The 19,228-nt window shown below is 46.6% G+C and overlaps 2 protein-coding genes across 2 annotated transcripts; one reads left to right on the top strand and one right to left on the bottom strand.

Annotated features, from left to right (window-relative positions):
- Positions 1-1,072: 1,072 nt before the first annotated feature.
- On the bottom strand, positions 1,073-4,387 carry LOC137893110 (D-amino-acid oxidase-like). Its single transcript, XM_068738551.1, has 10 exons — positions 4,194-4,387; positions 3,996-4,110; positions 2,737-2,813; positions 2,560-2,625; positions 2,158-2,212; positions 1,889-1,993; positions 1,720-1,802; positions 1,460-1,577; positions 1,279-1,377; positions 1,073-1,198 (listed from the first exon to the last, which is right to left on the bottom strand). Exons 1-10 carry the CDS (start codon positions 4,385-4,387, stop codon positions 1,073-1,075), a joined length of 1,038 nt encoding a protein of 345 aa, XP_068594652.1.
- Positions 4,388-7,168: 2,781 nt separating this feature from the next.
- On the top strand, positions 7,169-19,100 carry ssh1a (slingshot protein phosphatase 1a). The gene is made up of 15 exons (XM_068738351.1): positions 7,169-7,249; positions 8,960-8,997; positions 13,644-13,744; positions 14,505-14,569; positions 14,658-14,779; positions 15,002-15,070; positions 15,164-15,229; positions 15,494-15,688; positions 15,837-15,930; positions 16,288-16,416; positions 16,565-16,611; positions 16,707-16,853; positions 16,975-17,175; positions 17,261-17,930; positions 18,036-19,100. The coding sequence occupies exons 1-15, from the start codon at positions 7,169-7,171 to the stop codon at positions 19,098-19,100; spliced, it is 3,090 nt and encodes a 1,029-aa protein (XP_068594452.1).
- The last annotated feature ends 128 nt before the right edge of the window (positions 19,101-19,228 follow it).

Below are 19,228 nucleotides of genomic sequence, written 5' to 3' on the forward strand. Positions count from 1 at the left end.
ATCGCAAAAGTCAGAACGTTGTACACCGGTACAATAAGAGCAAACAAACGGCCGCCGAGGTGCGAACAAGTGAGAATTCAAATACTTCAAAGTATTTTGAATCCTTTGAAAAGATTAAAAGTGTTTAAATGACCACCTTCTTTTCAAAAAGCCTTATGACGACATATTTTGTTAGCGATTGAGACTCTTCCCTTCCAATGAAAAATGTAGTCTTATTAGCATAGCGTTCATTGATGAATCGGTAAGAAAGCATTAGTGCACATTCATTTCATGATAAAAAAAAACACCAATTGCACTCAGCTTTATTTTAAAAAAAACCATTCCTGGAATAAAGAGCTCATCAAGTGTCGAGTCAGGATTATTTTACATTTCAAGATGGATTATATTTGATATCTGTTCAAGAAATAAGGAAACGGCAGACCTTAATTTAATAATAAAAATGCCACCACACAGCTGGTTCATCAAACGGTTATTTTATTTTCAAAAGGATGACAAATTGTCATCATTTCAGCACCATTTTTTTTAAAACATTAAGTGTCTTCATATTAAAGATTCTAAATCTGATTATTTCCAGTAGCAAAAGTTTAAAAATCACAGGGTCAGTAGAGGTGGCTGCTTCTGTTGATTCAAACATACTGAATATACAGTAAACACAACCATTCATCAGGATGTGACCTTGTGTCAATCTGTAAATACTGTGAATACCTGATTTAGTTGTCGTCTCTGCTTTTGTTTGAAACAAAAGGTCTGATTCTATGATTCCACGTGGAGAAAGATCCAAACAGGTCCAGTAACCTGCTGGTGTTGTGCTGCATTGTGTCTGTGAGCACAGATTCTTGTCAACGCACTAGATGTAAATGTGTATGATACCATAGTAAATAATCTTTAAAACAATTAACAGCGTCAAGTGCTTATTTAACTTTACATTTATTGTAATATCTATGTAATTAAGAGCTGAATGCATCCTTGTGTTTTACCTTACTAGCTATAAATTAAAGTGCAATTAAGGATACGAGGCGCGGACGTGGAACTCTCCGAACGAGCGCCAATCACTTTTCTGTCAGAGACAAATTCACAAGCGAGCTTTCGGACCTTGGCCTTTTTGTTCCACGAGCTGACCGAAGAGCCTCGCCGCCTCCTGGGCACAGCCTCTGTGGATGGTGAGTCCGAATCCCCCGTGGCCGTAGTTGTGAATCACCTGAGTGAGAGTCGGGACATTCTATAATATTCTGAAGGACAAAAGTGAAGATTTTAAGTGCTGCTTGCCTCTAAATGTACCTCGATTGCCGTTGCACCAGCCTGTATGGTCTCCCTCTCCAGTCTGACATTGTCGCGACTTGGCCTGAGGCCAGTCCAGTCCTCCATTATCCGGGCATGCTAGGGTTAAAGAATAGCAAAATATATTCTCTCAAGATAAACATTTTGAGAAAGATATCAACAGCCTGGCCTCCGATCTCACCTTTAGACTTGGACAAATCCGGCAAGCTCCTTCCCAGATATTCTGATGGTCGGTGGCGTTATTCTGATTGTTCCAGTTTCCAATCTGAAAAGTGCCGCCGACTGTCACGTGACGACTCCTGCAGACACAGATGTCCCGTTTGAGCCCAGAAAGTAAAAGCACGCATATACATCATGTATAATATAGTAATTACGATAGCGCAGCTGCATTCCTAGCCTGCGTTATGAGCATTACAAGATGAGCAGTGTCTCCAGATCTACCCTGGAATGATGTATGGCGAGTCGTACAACTCCGGTTTCATATGGTGGGTAATCAGCCAATGCTTGATCCATGGAGCGTCCACCTGAAAAACAAGAGGAACAACAACAACAACAACAAGGCTCAGCTGCGAATGCGTGATGCCTTTACTGCCGGCACCGCGCCGCTCACCTTCACTATCTGACCGCGGGCCGGTTTTAGTTCTGGATCCGGTTGCAGCTCCCCCGATCTCATGCCGGTGCAGTTTATTATCACATCTGCCCCGGTCTCTGCCAGCTTATGAGAGGTATGCATGATAAGCAAAACTGCACCCAACCAGTAAATACATTTGACATGATAAACATTTTGAGTAATTGCAGATTCCTCGTAAATCCTAGAATTGTAATTACAAAAATAATAAATAACAATTTGCCAAAAATGTTATTGAAATCCTCACAGACCTCCTTGAAGGAATTTATTTTCCTTAGATAAAATTTGACACCCCTTTTCTGCAACCTAAGAGCAAGAAAAAATAATATTAAGAGACAGCCATGAAGCATTCAAAAATGATTTAAACATCTTTAACATAGGATATGTAGACTGTATCACCCCCCCCCCCCCCCCATGCCTGTGCAATACATGGTAGTGAATGATTAGTAAAGAACTAAGCAGAAATTAATAACATAGAAAAGAAAATGAATGAAACCTTAATCTAACAAACTGCCAGATACTATTTTCATCTTTTTATCAGGAAGTAAATGACCTTTAGATAAACTGAACCCCCCCCCCCCCCCCATTTATTGATCAGTGCCAATCAAACAAAGAAAGAAAAGAGAACATTCAGGGGAGAGGGAATCACGCACCAGTCCATCAGCCAAGGCAAGTAGGTTTTGCCCTCCAACATGATAGCAGTGTTGAACCATCCATAACTAGGCACATCAGAAAAGACAGAATGAGATAAATATATATATATATATATATATATATCATTTAAATCCACATAGAAGAGCTTAATGTTTGCAGCTTCCGGAGCAACCTACGTGTATCCGGGGAACATCTGCAGCTCTCGCTCCGTGAGCCGCCTGAAGCCCAGGACAGCGTCTTTGAACGAGGGGTCCTGCAGTCAGAAACAAGCCGCTGAGAGGCAAATCTGACGAGCAGGTCTCACGTCTAAGTATGTAATGAAGCTCAACTGTGCATAGTGATGCTGGTCCGGTGCATTTATTACTACTACAAATGTACAGTATTACAATGGTGGCCCGCGAAGGAACTGAATTAGAGGTGTACACCCAGGACAGGTTTCCGGAGAGGACCAGCAACAACCACCCTTATTCTGTGCTGATAACATTACGCTTACCTTATTGGACTTGCCCTACAAATGAACCAGCTGTGTCTCTGTTCAGGTCAAAGACAAAGCGGTGTCATTGTTACCCTATCAGACAGGATCATCTTAAAAGATCCCTCCTTGCGGATAGAAAATGAACTGTTGGACCGTCGTTTAGATACCGTGGCTGTAAAAACATGGCGGACCCTGAACAGCACCCTGTTGTATTCACAGCATGCTGTAAACTGAAAACACAGTCTGTGATTTCAGCATGAAATCCTGAAATCCATCGTTCACAGGAACGCATCGTCTGCTCGCCTGTGAACAATAGAGCATCATGGGAAGTGTGGGCACGTTGTCTTTTCTTTTATCGGTTCGATCCAAGGCTGTTTACGGCCCAAGAGGACACAGAGGTGACGATGAAGGCTTAACATTCAATTTTATTCATTGTTCAGACATTTCCCTGTTTGCCCCGAAACACACAAAAAAAGACCCGAAGTACGCAACTCAAGATCGATCCGATGAGCTAGCCAAAACCAAGAGAGCGACAGCGCGGGTGAGACAGAGAGGGAGCGGCCCTAAGCGCCTAAAGGCAAGTGTATTTATAGGCTGCGCGGGGGCAGTGCTCCAGAACGCCATAATACAAAAACGTCCCGACAGAGACTACAAAAAGTATGTACAAAAACCTCGCCAAGATTTACCTCCAAAACTAAATAATACAAGTACAAAAAAGTGACCAAGACCATTCAAAGATCAAATTAAATCCACCCCAACCTTCACATAAGAGCACACAACAATACTACTTTTTATTTTTTTTTTTTTTTTTTTATGTTCTGCAATAATAAAAAGGTAGAATTCATCACGGGTGAATCTGTGGCCAGTTAATCATTTACAGCGTAAGTTTCACGCTTTGCTGGAAAAGGCAAGGACAAAAGGTCAGATTGACTTGACTCAAGAGAGCAAAGGGGAACTTACGTGAGTTGGTTCAGTGCACAGGTTGTAACCAGACTGGAGGAAAATGCCCATTTTTATAGACTCTGGAGAATTCATGTAGCTCAACAAGTAGTCAAATGTCTCTTTCGTCCATTTCCTGAATGCGAAGACAAACAGCATTGAAATGAGGACATGTTTAGCAGGTAAAGAAGTGAAGCAGAAGAGAAAACACTCGCGTACCTCTCCTGGATGTTTCCATTGTCGTGTAGGTACGGTTGCCAGAGTCCAGCAGCTCCATCGCTCGTCGTCAGCGGAGTGAAACGGTCTGCATACACCTCGATGGTGAGCGGACTGACAGCCGAGTGGTACTGCTCATAGATGCTCTGAGCCGCGGCCAGGCCGATGACCCCGGCTCCAATCACCGCCACCCGCATGTCTGCATCAACACGGGACACAAAAGCATCCCACATGGAAACGCAGACCACTTTCTCACACCATCTGGGATTTTTCTGTTCCCATTATGATTATTTAATGTTCTTTAAAATATTAATGCGCCACTTGTTGAATAGAAACTAATAACACCTCCAGTGTAATTGCAGGCTGCGCGCCGGACAGGTGAGTAACTCTTACGCAATCATGGATATACGTTCCAAATATTTGACCTCGATTCTGTGGGCGGGTCCCGGTGCGGCCAGCGCGTCCAATCAGAAGTTGGCACCAACTGTCGGGTCGTTTGTGTGCCGTGAGGGGAACATCTGATCACGTGATGAGTGTGATGAGTTCACGCCAAGTTAATGTGTTGCTGCCTCCGAAATGCGCGTTGTGTCGACTGAGAACTTTGTCGAGCGTAAAGGCTTTGCCTTGAGCTAATTTAAGCAGTCATGATGTGACGCTGTTCGGACAGGTGTGTCCCTCCGCGGGCGCTATTTGTTGTCCAATTTTAAAACAATCAAACAGCTGTTAGGAACAGACGTCAGCCGAATGTTTTACTTTGACCTCTGATCGATTTGACGATGACGTTTCGAGCCTAGTCCTCGCATAATACTTTTTTTTTTTCTTTACTGAATTTATTTACCAGAACTTTTTCTGAGCCTCCATTTGTATATGCAGTTCGCATTAGGCAACAACGTAGTTGCGGAGGGATATATTGTTTGGCATGTCATGTCACGACGCGACACAACGCCTGTTACCCCCCCGACCATTAGGGAGACTCCCGCAGATCAAACGAACCCGTCCGGAACCATGACGAATACGTTTCAAAAAGGGGCGTGCCGTTGTCATGTACATTTCTTAGACTTGCAATAAGAGAAATAATGTTTCACTTTACCTTCAGATTACTCTCCCGACTTGTTCACGTCACGAGCTGCAGCGGTTCGGTCTAGTTACTGCATTAAACAGTGTTTGATGTTTAGCCCGGGGCACCTGTTTACCTGCCCACTACTGATGCTAATTGCCTGCGGTGTCACGGCGCTGTGATTGGCCAGTACTACTATGCTCTGATTGGCTAACACGTAGGTAGTAGTTGCTTGTTTTAGAGCACTAAAAGGTCGATGAAATGGTTGGAATTCTCCTTTTCTCCCCTCGGTTCTTTTATTATATCTCGTGTTGGAGGTGTTTAGTCAATAACGAGTCAGGACGATAAAACGAATCAAGTTTACTGAGTGTTTTCAGTAATTACAAAGCTGGTAAGGAAATACAGCGCTTATAATATGAGTGTGATAATTACCACAAAATATGTAGAAATAAAGAAGCTAAGAGTAAAAATATCAAACAAAATCCATGCCTCAACTTCAGAATGACAAAAACAAATCAGAAACATCATGTTTCTGATTTGTTTTGTGACAACAAAACATGTGACAATCTCCCTTTTACTTGAAAGTCATGGGCATTGGTATTCTCTACTACAATTTCTCATGTGAATCTGAGACTGAATTCAAGGCAGCATTGTTGTTTTGCACTGCAAGCGTACCCGATGACCAGTGTGTGCATCTAAATCCCTTGCAAAGTAGAACTACACATTTGCACATTTGCTCGTGATTTACCGGTCAATCTACATTCCTACTCTCACCGATGGTCATGAGCTCTGGGTCATGACCGAAAGGTTAAGATCCCAGATACAAGTGGTTGAAATGAGTTTCCTCTGTAGGGTGGCTGGGCTCACCCTTATAGAGACGGGATGAGGAGCTCAGTCAGCACGGAGGAGCTCGGAGTAGAGCCGCTGCTCCTCCACATCGAGGGGAGTCAGTTTAGGTGGCTTGGGCATCTATGTCGGATGCCCCCTGAACGCCTTTTGTGTATTTTCCGACTGAGGAGGCCTCGGGGGAAGACCTCGGACACGCTGGAGAGACTATGCCTCTTGGCTGGCCGGGGAACACTTCGGGATTCCCCTGGAAGAGCTGGAGGAGATGGCTGGGAAGAGGGAAGTCTGGAAGTCCCTGCTGAGCCTCCACCTCCTGGCCACGGATAAGCGGTGGAAGATGGATGGATGGATGGATGGATGTTACTGACATAGTTAATAAATCCTAGTGTATCCATGTAATTGTTGTCTGTGATCAACTTCTGATTCCTATCGTGATACAATTTTCTTGTCAGTACAGAAACACAAGACAAGCAGTACGAGAGATCACTACAGGACAGCAAAACTTTCATCATGTCTTCATCCAGCTAGACCAGAAATGACCAACCCAAACTTTACACTGTAAAAAATACCTCCACTGGAGAAACATAATCGGGATCACCCTTCCAGAGTCATGAGGATAATTATACCTGTAATTAATACTGATTTGGACACTGATTGTATAAAATGTTATATACGCCACTTACGTTGCTTGAGAAATGGATGGTAATAATATTGGCATGTTTTTGTTTTTTAATTATTTGTCACATATACTGCACCATCAATTTATTATACGTTTATATATGTATTTATTTATTGTTACTACTGTTGTTACTACTGTTTTTTGTTATTATATTGCTGTTTATTGATTCATTCTAACGTTATTTATTATTTTACACATTCAATTAGAATATCTGTTCCTTGATAAAATAAAAAAATGAAAAAATATATATTGATGATAAAGACGGTTAAAGAATAAGCCCGTCTTTTGCTCGCAGTCCTCGGGCGGCGCCGTCCTCGCTGAGCGGCACGCAGGCGTGCGGAACTCGGCGTAGCCCCCTGCCGGTAGCCCGCTACCTTCTCAGCCTCCAGCCCAGCCATGGCGTTGGTTACTCTGCAGCGGTCCCCGACGCCGAGCGCCGCATCCACCGCCAGCACAGCAACTACGACAGCGGGGGAGGTCAGTTCGGATCCCCGGGGTTGGCTAAAAACAAACAACGATGCTCCATTAATTTGAGGTGTTGCTGGAAACGCAGATGTTGCGGGAGAAAGGCCCCGCTGATTGAGGCTAAATTAACTAGCACTGAAACAGCACCAGCTAAAGACGTAAGCTAACGGTGGCTAGCATCCCTTTTTTGCGTCAATGATAACCAGATGTGGCAGTACAGATGATGAAATAGTTGCCTTTAAATGTAACTAACACTTAAAAAAATAAATAAATAAAGAAACATCTCAGAGGTGTTTAAAAAAAAACCCGATTTAAATAGAAGCCGTCAGTGCCTTGTGGATGACCAGCGGTAGCTAACGTTAGCACTTCAGGATGCGACTGACTGGCATTGAAAACAACACGTTTTTCTGACAGACACCATCAACACTCCATAAACGGGGCCATTCACGACAGTTCTGTCCTCTTTCTGTTAAATTCATCTTAATTTAGCGATAGTAAACGTGAGATTTTGGTGTTTTTGGCCTGCTTTGGTGTGATGATGGAGCTCTACTGTACAAATAATTCAGTCAAATGCCATTATAAGGGCATTTCTCTCAGTTTTCATTGTGCTTTCCTGGTGTTCCCTCTCACTATAGATAAATATGCATGAAAGTATGACATTTCCAAATTGTTGAACGGCCAAATGGAGTAAAACAAACAAAACAGCAGCTCTATTTCAAAGTTTGCTTTTAGCTCTCAATCCATAAAAATATATTTTTGGGTCTCGCAAACAAGATCATGTTTTTTGTTTTGTCACAAATCTAAAGTCATTCAAAACTGCCTCTAGAAATACGTTCCTCGTCTGTGCTGCCAGATGAGGGCGTTAACAGCCAACTGTTAATAGTGGAGCTCGCATCGTCAGACATGCAGATTCTAATGCAGTCAGTGTTTGGAGCCAGAGATGGATCGAACCGGAACCACTTTGTCTTTCAGAGCATGCAACACTCTTTCCTTTAGTGCGTATTATATGAAATAAAGTCATTCTGTTTACATCTGCCGCCCCCCCCCCTGTGTTTGTGAAGCAGTTGTTGTTTTCCGGCTGTGTCCTGAGGTGTGACAGATAAAGGCTGCTGCAGCTATGATGTCATCGTCTAGTGAGGGGTGGGTGGCGTCTTGGAGTACAAGTGGGGGGGGGCGGCAGATGTAAACAGAATGACTTTATTTCATATAATACGCACTAAAGGAAAGAGTGTTGCATGCCCCTCTTCCTACATATAATAGTGCGCTCCATGTTCCTCATTTTCCATGACTGTCCCACAGGAAAGGCCTGTTTGTCTTTTAAGGACGTTACCATGTTTGCATGTCGTTCCACGTGGTTTGGATGCTGTTAAATCACACGCACACGCCTGTACCTGCAGGGATGTTTGCTTGCAGCACTTTATCTGACAGCATTGGACAAAAAAAAAAGACAAGGCTGGCTTTGAGTGGAATCCGCCAGCATCGAGATTTAGCATCGTCATCATCTTTGCGCCTGGAGGTCTAAAAAAGACTGAAGGATTATCTTGTACATATGTTGAACTTCTTCAGTAAGGACTCCTTGTTATTTCTGCTTTTTGTCAATGGTTACGATTGGTAAAATATGTCCAAAGCTGATAAACCTCTGTTACATTAATGCTTTTGGAATGTTTATTAACAACAAAATGAACGTGGTGTTCAGATTTTTCCCCCTTATCTACGTTGCAGGATTTTGGGAGTGAAGATGAAAGACGAATAAATCAGAGGTAAGTTTACGCTAAGTTTTGATTTGTTTCCTCTCCTGCATGGGGGACATGGTGGGGAAAAAAGGTCAAATGATAGTACACGTATGTTGTGGGCAGATTGAAATCGTCTGTGAGAGCTGTTAACTGAAACATGGAGTGGAAGCAGACTCGCTGGCACGATGAGGACGGCAAAGCATCAATTTATTAAACCACCCATTGGACTGTCTGAGGCTTATAAACCTCTGCGCCGTCAGTTTTCTGATAAGAGATAAGATAGGATAAGACAAGATAAGAGACGAGTGCTTTACAAGTTGTGGCGAAGTACCTCTCGTTGACCTCTGGATCTGATCTTGGCACAGTTTAAACCAGACATGGGCAAACCCAGGCCCGGGGGCCATATGCGGCCCGTTGGTCTTTTTAATCCGGCCCGCCAAACTTGTCCAAATTATAGCATTAAATTAAATTGTATTATAATTGAACCTCATTCATTTGACCTTTTCTCTGTAATGCTACCTGTCAAAGGCCAAATCCTTTAATGCAATAGCTTTCATGTGTCATTTATATTAGCTCACACAAATACTCCATCCATCTGTTCTTGGTCCGGCCCCTCTGTCAAATTTTAGAACCTATTGTGGCCCGCGAGTCAAAACGTTTGCCCACCCCTGGTTTAAACGCTCAAAGGTTAAGAGCTGTAAGCCTTCATGTAATAACGCAACAGAGATATGATTGAAGCGTGTCTCTCCATCAAACGATAGTTTTGACCTGCCGAGGTGGCATTATAGGATTTCCCTTGTCCCTCCACCTAAAAAAAACCCGCTGGATACAATTCACTTTTAATTTCACACATACCTTATGGGGCCCAAAAGGTCATGACTTCTTTTGATCTTTCTTTTTTTTTAAATATATATATAATTTTGCTATTACAAAGGTTTATGGTCTATCGGGTCAAAATTAGTTTTTCCCAGTCGTGGAGGCATCTGTTCCCTTGGTAACCATTTTCTCGTTTCATTTGTCTGTAGACTAAATGTTTATTTTGGATGTTTTGTTCCACTAAACATCCATAAAATATATACTTTATAATAACCTACTGAAATACTGTGATTATGGAAAAGCTGAAGCGTGGAAAAGCACACTCTATGGCTGATTATTTATTTTTCAGCTTCTTCCTCTGCATCAATGCTGATTTTTTTTCTTCTCTTAAGTATAAACTTGGATTCATGCAGTGTTTATTTTTGCTCCATTACCTTTAGAAGGAGAACACCGATGACCCTGGGATGATGAAAGAGGAGGCTGTAAGAGCGTAATCTCTTTTAGTTATGCAACAGTCTGTGCGGTATCCCTTAGTGATGGGTGTCTGTGAACTAGCTATGCGTGATACGAGCCCCATTTTGCCTCATGATACTTTTTCTTGGGCTGCAAAATTCAAGCTATGCAGGACAATTACCAGTAACTTCCTGTTTTAAATGATCTTTGCACATGAAGTAGTTTGTCATTGGACAAACGAAGTTCTCCTAAGGTGAGAGGCGTGTAGCTCTGCTACACTAGATTTACAACTTTTGCCAGATGGCAGTACTTGCACTTTCGCAACCAACATTGATAACGATAACAAGCGGCTCGATCGAGGCCAGAATAAACCCCCGTGAAGCGGTTGGTGGCGCCGAACCAGGATATGATGTCACCCCATCGCCTCGTGCACTGAATTTGGCAAGAATATCTGAACAAAAATGGATGTTGATCTTGATTTAAATGCCATAATAGGTCAAAAAATACTCCCACCGGGCTTGAATGTAGAAACTACATTAATGGTAGAAACATGATTTCATCCATCTCCTGCCCAGCCTGTCCCACGTCTCTGTCCCCCCCCCCCCCGGACTACGCTTTAGTCCGGGGGGCGTGAGCTGCTGCTCCTAAAGCCTGACCTCCATACGCCCCAGGATGTTCATTTATCCAATCAGGCTCTTCCTCTTCTACATGCGCCAAACGGAACCATGACCGGACCCAGGTCACCTCGGAGAACATCTGTTTGCCCACCAGGTGTCACAGTCGTAGATTTGTTGTCGTCGAGGACTAGCTCGCTCGCTATCTGTGTCACAGAGCTGCCGTGAATGTCTGTCAGCGAGTCCTCCCAGATTAAAGGAGTTCTGCTGCATCTCTGTGCGTGCGTGGATGTTACGCTGCCAGGGTGGGAAAGTGGAAATAATCAGTCAAACCCCCCCAGAACAGGCACTAATCTGTCGATTCATTGGCAACAGTTCTTTTTTCATGCTCTTGCATTATTAGATTTTGTTGAATTTCTGTATTTTACTTTTGTTCCATGCACTGTGCAGATTCGACATAAAGGTGTTCCCCTTAATCTGCCATATTTAGCTTTGCCGTACATTTGAATGAGTGGCAGCAGGCCTTGAAGGAGCGAGATGAGATAACCCCCCCCCCCCCTCCTGGAAGCCTGGGTTTAGGTGCTTAGATTCCTGGAGGCACTGCATCAGATTCTGTTGATGCGTGTGTTGCGTAGCGCCACTCACGGAGATCTGGAAACGATGCTTATCACGAATGGAAAAGTGAAAGCAAGCCCTTGTCTCCTGGCTGTGGGCGAGTGAACTGCGGTACGGCGTGCTGTGGCCATGCTGCGGAGTGAAGGGTGGGTCGGGGGGGGGGGGGGGACCAGCACAGCTGTGTGAATGAGGGCAGTGGGTGTAGATGGAAGAATGCCCCTCCAGGCAGGAGTCTGAGGAGGAGGAGGAGGAAGAGGCTGAACAGACCAGCACAGATGCATGCAGCCGGTCAGCGAGTCTGTCACTCGGTAGCAGAGTGCTGACCAACACCTTAACCCGTCCGTTGGACTCGGCTGTTTCTGGAAACCAATGAAGAGGGGGGAGCGTCCTCGGCCCGCGCTCCGGACAACAGGATGCATTTGGTTGTAGAACCCGTTCCGGAGGCCACGGTGAAGATGTTTCCGTATTTCCTGGAGAACGCCGTGTTGACGCAGCGCGAGATAAACCGCATGTGAGTCAAGTTCATCTTCCCCCGTGAGCCGGAGGACTCAAATTGTCCGATTTTTTGTTTTTTGGATCAAACTCAGCAGGGTTAAAGTTGTCCTCCTTCCACTCGGGTTTTAACATGAACTAATTCGAGTTGTGACTTTATATTTTCTCTTTAGAATTGAGTGCGGTCTGATGCATTCAATCTCCACTTGCAACAGATGCTATGGATAAATTCACGCAACTCTTCATCTGTACGCCCGTAAAGGACCGCAGGCTGTAATCACGGAGCTATTGTAGCAAGCGCTCCTGTCGTCGTCCGTGTTTGCTCCCATAGCCTGTGTGTGTATTTTTAGTCTTAGTGTTTGTTTTGAAGTTAATAGCAGGGTGCCGCTGGGGGAGAGACGGTCGGCCTGAGGATGTTTAATTAGGATGCCTCAACACAGACTGTAACGCAGTGGAGCCCATCTTGATTCAGACATTCTACAAGTTCGCCAAAAGTACAAGTACACCTTTATTTAAATGTTTTTTTCTTCTGAAAATATACCAGCTGAAACCTGCAGGCTTCAGATCGTGTATATATATATATATATACCAGGTGTCCTTGTATATATGGTACGACCTGCAGGCTTCAGGTCGTGTCCCGAGTTCCACCATGAAAAAATAAGCAGGGCTTCCTGACCTCTTCCTCTTCTTGCCTCTTCTTGCTCTCCTTCAGTCCCTGACAGTTAGACCCTTCTGCATCATAAATCTCTGACAGAGCAGCGCCAGTCACGAAAAAATCCCCCCCCCCCCCCCCCCAAAGCGCAGACAAAAGCTCCTCTTGACGAGTGTCCGCCCACGAGCTTTGTCTCTGTGGAACTTATTTCTGTTGTGCTGGGGGTGGGGGGGGGGGGGGGGGGGGGGTTATTATGAGGTGCACAAAACAGGCCCATTGTTCCCATGCAAACCCTCCGTTTGTCCGGGGCGGCTCTTTTTGTGTGATCAGAGAGCCGAGTTTGGGAATCCAGCTGGATGCAACAAATATTACAGAGCAGGGCTTTTAAAGCCAATACCAATAATCACAACTCTATTGTTGTGAATATATATATATACCGGTGTATATATTTAACTCATTGCGTTACCTGGTGATGTTCAGGCCTGCCGTTCATCACCGTGATGTGTTGCTGGTAGATTTCCGAATGGAACGACTGAATCCCGCCTGGGTTGTTATTGCTCTTCCTTATTGATACGGCTTGTTGATGGCTATAATGGTCTTAGCCCAACCCAATTCTGATATTGATTGTAATCAAAAGTAATCGTCTGTCATAATGGCAATGTGGTATTTATATTTAATGTTGATACTCGCACAAATCCATAAGGGATCTGGCGGCGTAAAATATTAAACTGATTGTGCACAGTCCGCAAGAACCTTCAATTATATAAGTGTTTATGTTTGAGTACATTTTTATCCCATTATGGGCTACGCTAAATATTTTTTCGTTTTACTGCAAATGTATTTCAAACGTGTTCCAAACATCAACTGATCAGGACGAAGACATTCAGCCTCCACGCAGCAGGACGAAGACATTCAGCCTCCACGGAGCAGGACGAAGACATTCAGCCTCCACGGAGCAGGACGAAGACATTCAGCCTCCACGGAGCAGGACGTCCGTGTGCTCTGAACTCTGTCCCGTTTTGTTTTTGCAGCCTGAGCGAGAGCTTCTTCATGGTGAAGGGCGCTGCTCTCTTCCTGCAGCAGGGAAGCAGTCAGCAAGGCCAGAAGGCGCATCCTCACCACAAGCATGCGGGTGAGGGGGCCACACGGCTCGCGCTACCGACATCACGCAGCACCTTTTGGGATCGAGCGGTTCGGATCGCTCATCGGTCTCCTCTTTCAGGGAACGCGGCCGCGTTTAGTGGCAGCAGATGTTTGTGGCCGAGGTAACGAGGATGGAGGCTGCCTCGACGATAAGCATGTTCCAGACGTATAGCTTAGGTAGATTAGCGTTTAAATCCAGTGCACGGGAAAACTTCTGAAGGAGGCCCGTATTGTTGGGATTACCTCGGCTGTCCTCCCCACACTGTTCTGAGTAAATGCATATTAGAAGCGTATGTTTAATTAGTTTGTTTTGTGTAACATTCAACAAGATGTAAATGAGCGCCACAGGAAAAGGAAACTTACAGCAGGTGTACGCACACCTAGTTTCTTTCTGTTTTTTAATGTTCATCATGTACTATGGCGGTCCCTGCGGTCCCAGTCCGGTTTCACGCTCTCCTGCTTTGGCCTCGGAAGACGTTTGGAGGAGGAAACACAGTGGGGAGGTGACGCGTGCTCCGTGCTCTGGTGTCGAAAACGCTGATACCTCAAATAGGGTTCAAATAGCTTTTTGTCATAAGCGAGACCGAACGGTGACATTTGATGCGACAAACACGTCTCCTTTTACACCGGGGCTGTGTCATCGCCGAGGGTCTAATCTTTCAGGTAAAAGCGTGTCAGAATATCCGACGAGGCTATTTAATCATCAGCCATTGATCTCTCTCTCTCTCTCTCTCTCTCTCTCTCAACAGGAGACTTACCTCAACACTTGCAGGTGATGATAAACATCCTTCGCTCAGAGGACAGAATCAAACTGGTGAGCATTTACTGCATCCGCATTTATAAACATTTACACACAACATTTTTTTTTTTTTAAGTTGCCCCCCTCCCCCCCCTGTGTCCAGGCAGTAAGGCTGGAGAGCGCATGGTCAGATCGGGTGCGGTACATGGTGGTGGTGTACACCAGTGGGCGGCAAGACACGGAGGAGAACATTCTACTGGGAATCGACTTCATCAGCAAAGAGTGGTGAGAGAAAGCCTTCTTCACGTGCGTTCTTAGATTCTTCCAGAGAAGCTCCGTTTGAACCTGCAACCTGTGATGCACAGGAAATGACACGACTGTTTATTTCCTTTTTCCAGGGTCTCTTCGTATTTCTTTTCTCCTTAATTATTCAGTCGCTACTGCTTTATCGTCACTGAGCGTGCAACCTTTTTTTTTTTTTTTTTTTTTTTGCGCCTCTCCTGCCAGCAAGAGCTGTTCGATCGGCATGGTTCTACCTCTGTGGAGCGACACGAAGATCCATCTGGATGGCGATGGGTGAGCTCTCATTGGGATATTTCCCCGCTGATCGCCCCAAGAGCTGAAACGTTGCCTTTGTGGCTAACGGCCATCTGTTTCTGTTTTCATCAGGGGTTTCACGGTGAGCACGGCAGGCCGGACTCATGTCTTCAAACCCGTGTCAGTGCAGGCTATGTGGTGAGTAACAAGCAAGCCCCCCCCCACAGCGGGTCCGGCCTCATGGCGCACCGTAGCATCCGTCCCGATCAACATACGGCGCTGCTGCGTTCAGGCGTGTTGAGACAGCGCTGACTCTGTCTGCCACCTGCTGACACAAAGCTGCACGTGCAGAAAATCAGCACGGAGCCGCTAACAGATTATCACCACTGAACTGAACCTTTATGAGTAGTGCTGCAATATTGCTCCGAAACGTACTTTATTCAACCCGTCTACGCCCTCCAGGTCCGCGCTGCAAGTGCTGCACAAGGTATGCGAGGTGTCACGCAGGCACAACTACTTCCCCGGAGGCATCGCCCTCACCTGGACGGGCTTCTACGAGAGCTGCATCGCTTCAGAGCAGAGCTGCATCAACGAGTGGAACGCCATGAAGGACCTGGAGAGCACGCGGCCAGACTCGCCTCCGTTGTTTGTCGACAAGTCAGTAAACACAAAAAAAACGCCAACTTGAATCGTGGGTTCCTTACGCACGGACCGAAACGAAGTCGCGTGCCGTCGGATGAACTCGGAACAGCTGATGCTGCGTGTCGGTGCTCGGACTGAGACCGGTGACTTCGTCTTTCGGTAGGCCTTCAGAGAGAGAGAGGACAGAGTGCCTTGTGAAAGCTAAACTCAGAAGCATCATGACGTGCCAGGACCTTGAGAACGTCACCTGCAAACAGGTAAATACGCATTAACACACACACACACACACACACACACACACACTGTGGTTTCAGTGTTTGTTAGGGCTTTTTATTCTCTTGTTTTCAGACTGATCTGGGAGTTCAATATTTACGGATGTTAAATTGCTATTAAAAAAAAAGCATTATAGGAGATTTCATTATCATTTCTGATTTCTATCTTTTTTTAAATTAGTCTATCTCTATATGATTCTATTTACATTAAGAGATACCTTGTGGCAAACTAAGATCTGGTATGCTGCTGTCTTTCAACATTTATTAATGCACATTTTTCAGGGGAATTAGAAACTGATGCTCAACACAAATCTGCGTGTTTCTTACACAACTTTCTGGCAGATCCGCACAGAGCTGGAACAACACATGAACTGTAACCTGAAGGAGTACAAAGAGTTCATCGACAATGAGATGCTGCTGATCCTGGGCCAGATGGACAAAGCCACTCTCATCTTTGACCACGTCTATCTGGTGGGACTAGTTACAAACACTTTTTTTTTGTTGTTGTTTCCTGTGAAAATCCACCCCCCGAAGGGACACGACTTCCTTTCGAAGTGATTATTTTGGTTGCAAGAGGGAGTCGAAACAGTATTTTCTTCTCTTTTCTTTTTTTTTGCAGGGATCTGAATGGAATGCCTCTAATTTGGAGGAACTGCAAGACACGGGGTGATTTATTAAGATATCCGTGCAAAAACATTTTCATTATGATTTGACCGAGAAGGAATGTTGTTGAAGAGCTGGCTTTTATCTCTCCTCCCCAGGGTGGGTTACATCCTCAACGCTACCAGGGAGATAGATAACTTCTTTCCAGGCACATTCAGTTATCACAACATACGTGTGTACGATGAGGACGCAACTGACCTGCTGGCTCACTGGAACGACACGTACAACTTTATCGTTAAAGCAAAGTGAGTGCCGAGCCAGCGCTTTACGGCGCGATCGTTTCCACCGTGTGTGAAAAATTAGCTTGTGTTTGGAGCATCAGACTTGTTTTGTAAAAGATTTTTTTTTCTAAACTCTCCACCATAGGAAGAACCGCTCCAAGTGTCTGGTCCACTGCAAGATGGGTGTCAGTCGTTCCGCCTCCACTGTCATCGCTTACGCTATGAAGGAGTTTGGCTGGTCGCTCGAGAAGGCCTACAACTTTGTCAAGCAAAAGAGAAACATCACACGGCCCAACCCGGGTTTCATGAGACAGCTGGCGGAGTACGAGGGCATCCTGGATGCGAGGTGCCCCCCCCCCCCCCGTGTGTGTGTGTAGTTTTGTTTGTCTGGTTTTTGACCTCTGCTCTCTTTATTTTTTTTCCATTTGTAGTAAACAGCGGCACAACAAGCTGTGGCATCCAGATGCAGACTGTGAAATGTCCGAGGGGCCGCCGGGGTCGGCTCAGTGTGGTGGGGAGGAGGGGGGCCATCTCACTCCAGAGCCGGGGATGTCTCCCTCCTGTGAGGAGGTGCTGTCTGAGCGGGGGGCAGCGTGCCCCTCCCTATCGAGGAATGTTTCACTGGAGATTGACCCTGCCTACAATAACTACTATTTCCGCCGGCTCTCTGACTCGGCGCTGGACAGCGAACCATCGACCCCTGTGCGTGGCCCTCCCCTCATCGGCATGGAAAAGGTGTTTATAGAAATCGAGGACGTGGAGCGAGACGCTCTGCAGGACGACGAGGCCTTTGTTGGCTGCGAGGGCCCTCCGCTCTCCCGCTTCGGACCTTCGTCGGGGGGAGCCGCTGCTCAGACGAGCTCTCGGGCACCTGAGCCCCTGGAGGAGCTGCGTCTGAGGCTGGAGTTCAGCACAGTGCAGGAGGAGGAGGAGGAGGAGGAGGAGGTGCAAAAGGAGGAGGCAGAGATGGAGGTACTCATGCAGCCAGATGATGGAGGAGGTGGAGGAGAGGGAACGGAAGATGGAAATGGGATTGACCTGGCAACCCTGAATGAAAACTTCAATAATAACAACCACTTGAGCACACCGTCGAACCTTAATGTAAGTTCGACCTTCTCTTCAGCATATAAAGGCTGTTAATGTCAAATCCAGTTTGAACGAAAGGCCGCATTTCCCCTGACGTCTTCTTTTTCTCTTTTAATCCAGCTAAATGCCGCCTCCGTCGCTCCCTCAGCTTCACCTCCTGCCCTCCCGCCCACACGGGAGGAAGACTTTCCACAGCTGCTCCCAAAGCCTTGCCTTAACCCCGGTACTCCTGAAGTCCCAAGTGCTTCGCTCCCACTGTCCGGCGCGTCTTCTGACGATCTCCCATCGTCAACGTTACCGCTGCCCTCGTATGACGCTCCGCGTGACCGCGCCAACGACTCTGCTGCCACGCCCACGGCTCCCCTCAGGGCAGACGGCCAACCGGGGGGCCTACTGGACTCAACGGAGCGCAAGGACGGCGGGGAGTCATTGAACGCGACGATGGCGAGTCAGAGAAGTACATGTCTGTCGGATTCACTTCCTGAGCTGATGAGGGTGGATTCAGAGGGCGAGAGCCCCGCCGCGGCGTGCTATGTCGGCCGACAGCAGGAGACGCTTCTGCAGCTCCAGAGTTCTGGCCTGGTCCGCCGGCGTGCAGAGAGGCTGGAGAGATGTTCAGGTCTGTCCCCGGAGAGACTTCGCTCCCCTTTGCATGTGTGTCAAAGATCTGCAAAGAGCCCCCGCCGGTTTGCGGTTGAGGAGGAATTCCCTAATTCTTCTACGCCATGCCAAGTGCGGCTCGAGCCGCTGGTGGTGCCGCTGACCAACGAAGCCTTGTCGGGGGTGGCGGGGCCTGGTTTGCTCACGCCCACCTCCTCGCCTCACGGCTCCGCCCTGACACGCAGCTCCAGCAGCGACAGTCTGCGCAGCGTTCGGGGGGAGCCCGGTCTGGTGCGTCAGAGGGCGCAGGAGATCGAGACCCGCATGCGCCTGGCAGGTCTAACCGTGCCTTCGAGGCTGAAGCGGTCCAACTCGCTGGCCAAGTTGGGCGGCCTCAATTTCTCCTCGGAGGATTTGTGCTCGGCCTGCTCCTCAGACGCAGGGACGCTACTGCTCCTCTCGCTGTCCCCAGAGCCAGACCCCGGGCTGGAGTGGGACTCCTCCCCCACCACCTCTGCTCTGCCCCGGGTACGAAAGGGCCTGCGCACTCCGGAGAGGGCGCTGCCAAGCAAGCCCGCGAGCTAACGCACCGAGGAGAGATTCTAAAACACTCCGGCCATCCTTTCATCCGCCGGCCTGTGGATCTGTAGAGTTCAGCCAAACGAAAAAAAAGAAAAAACTTTGCCAACTGTCATCAAAAGGAGCGGTCTCTC

Source organism: Brachionichthys hirsutus, chromosome 4 (assembly GCF_040956055.1).
Source record: "Brachionichthys hirsutus isolate HB-005 chromosome 4, CSIRO-AGI_Bhir_v1, whole genome shotgun sequence".
Taxonomy (NCBI): Eukaryota; Metazoa; Chordata; class Actinopteri; order Lophiiformes; family Brachionichthyidae; genus Brachionichthys; species Brachionichthys hirsutus.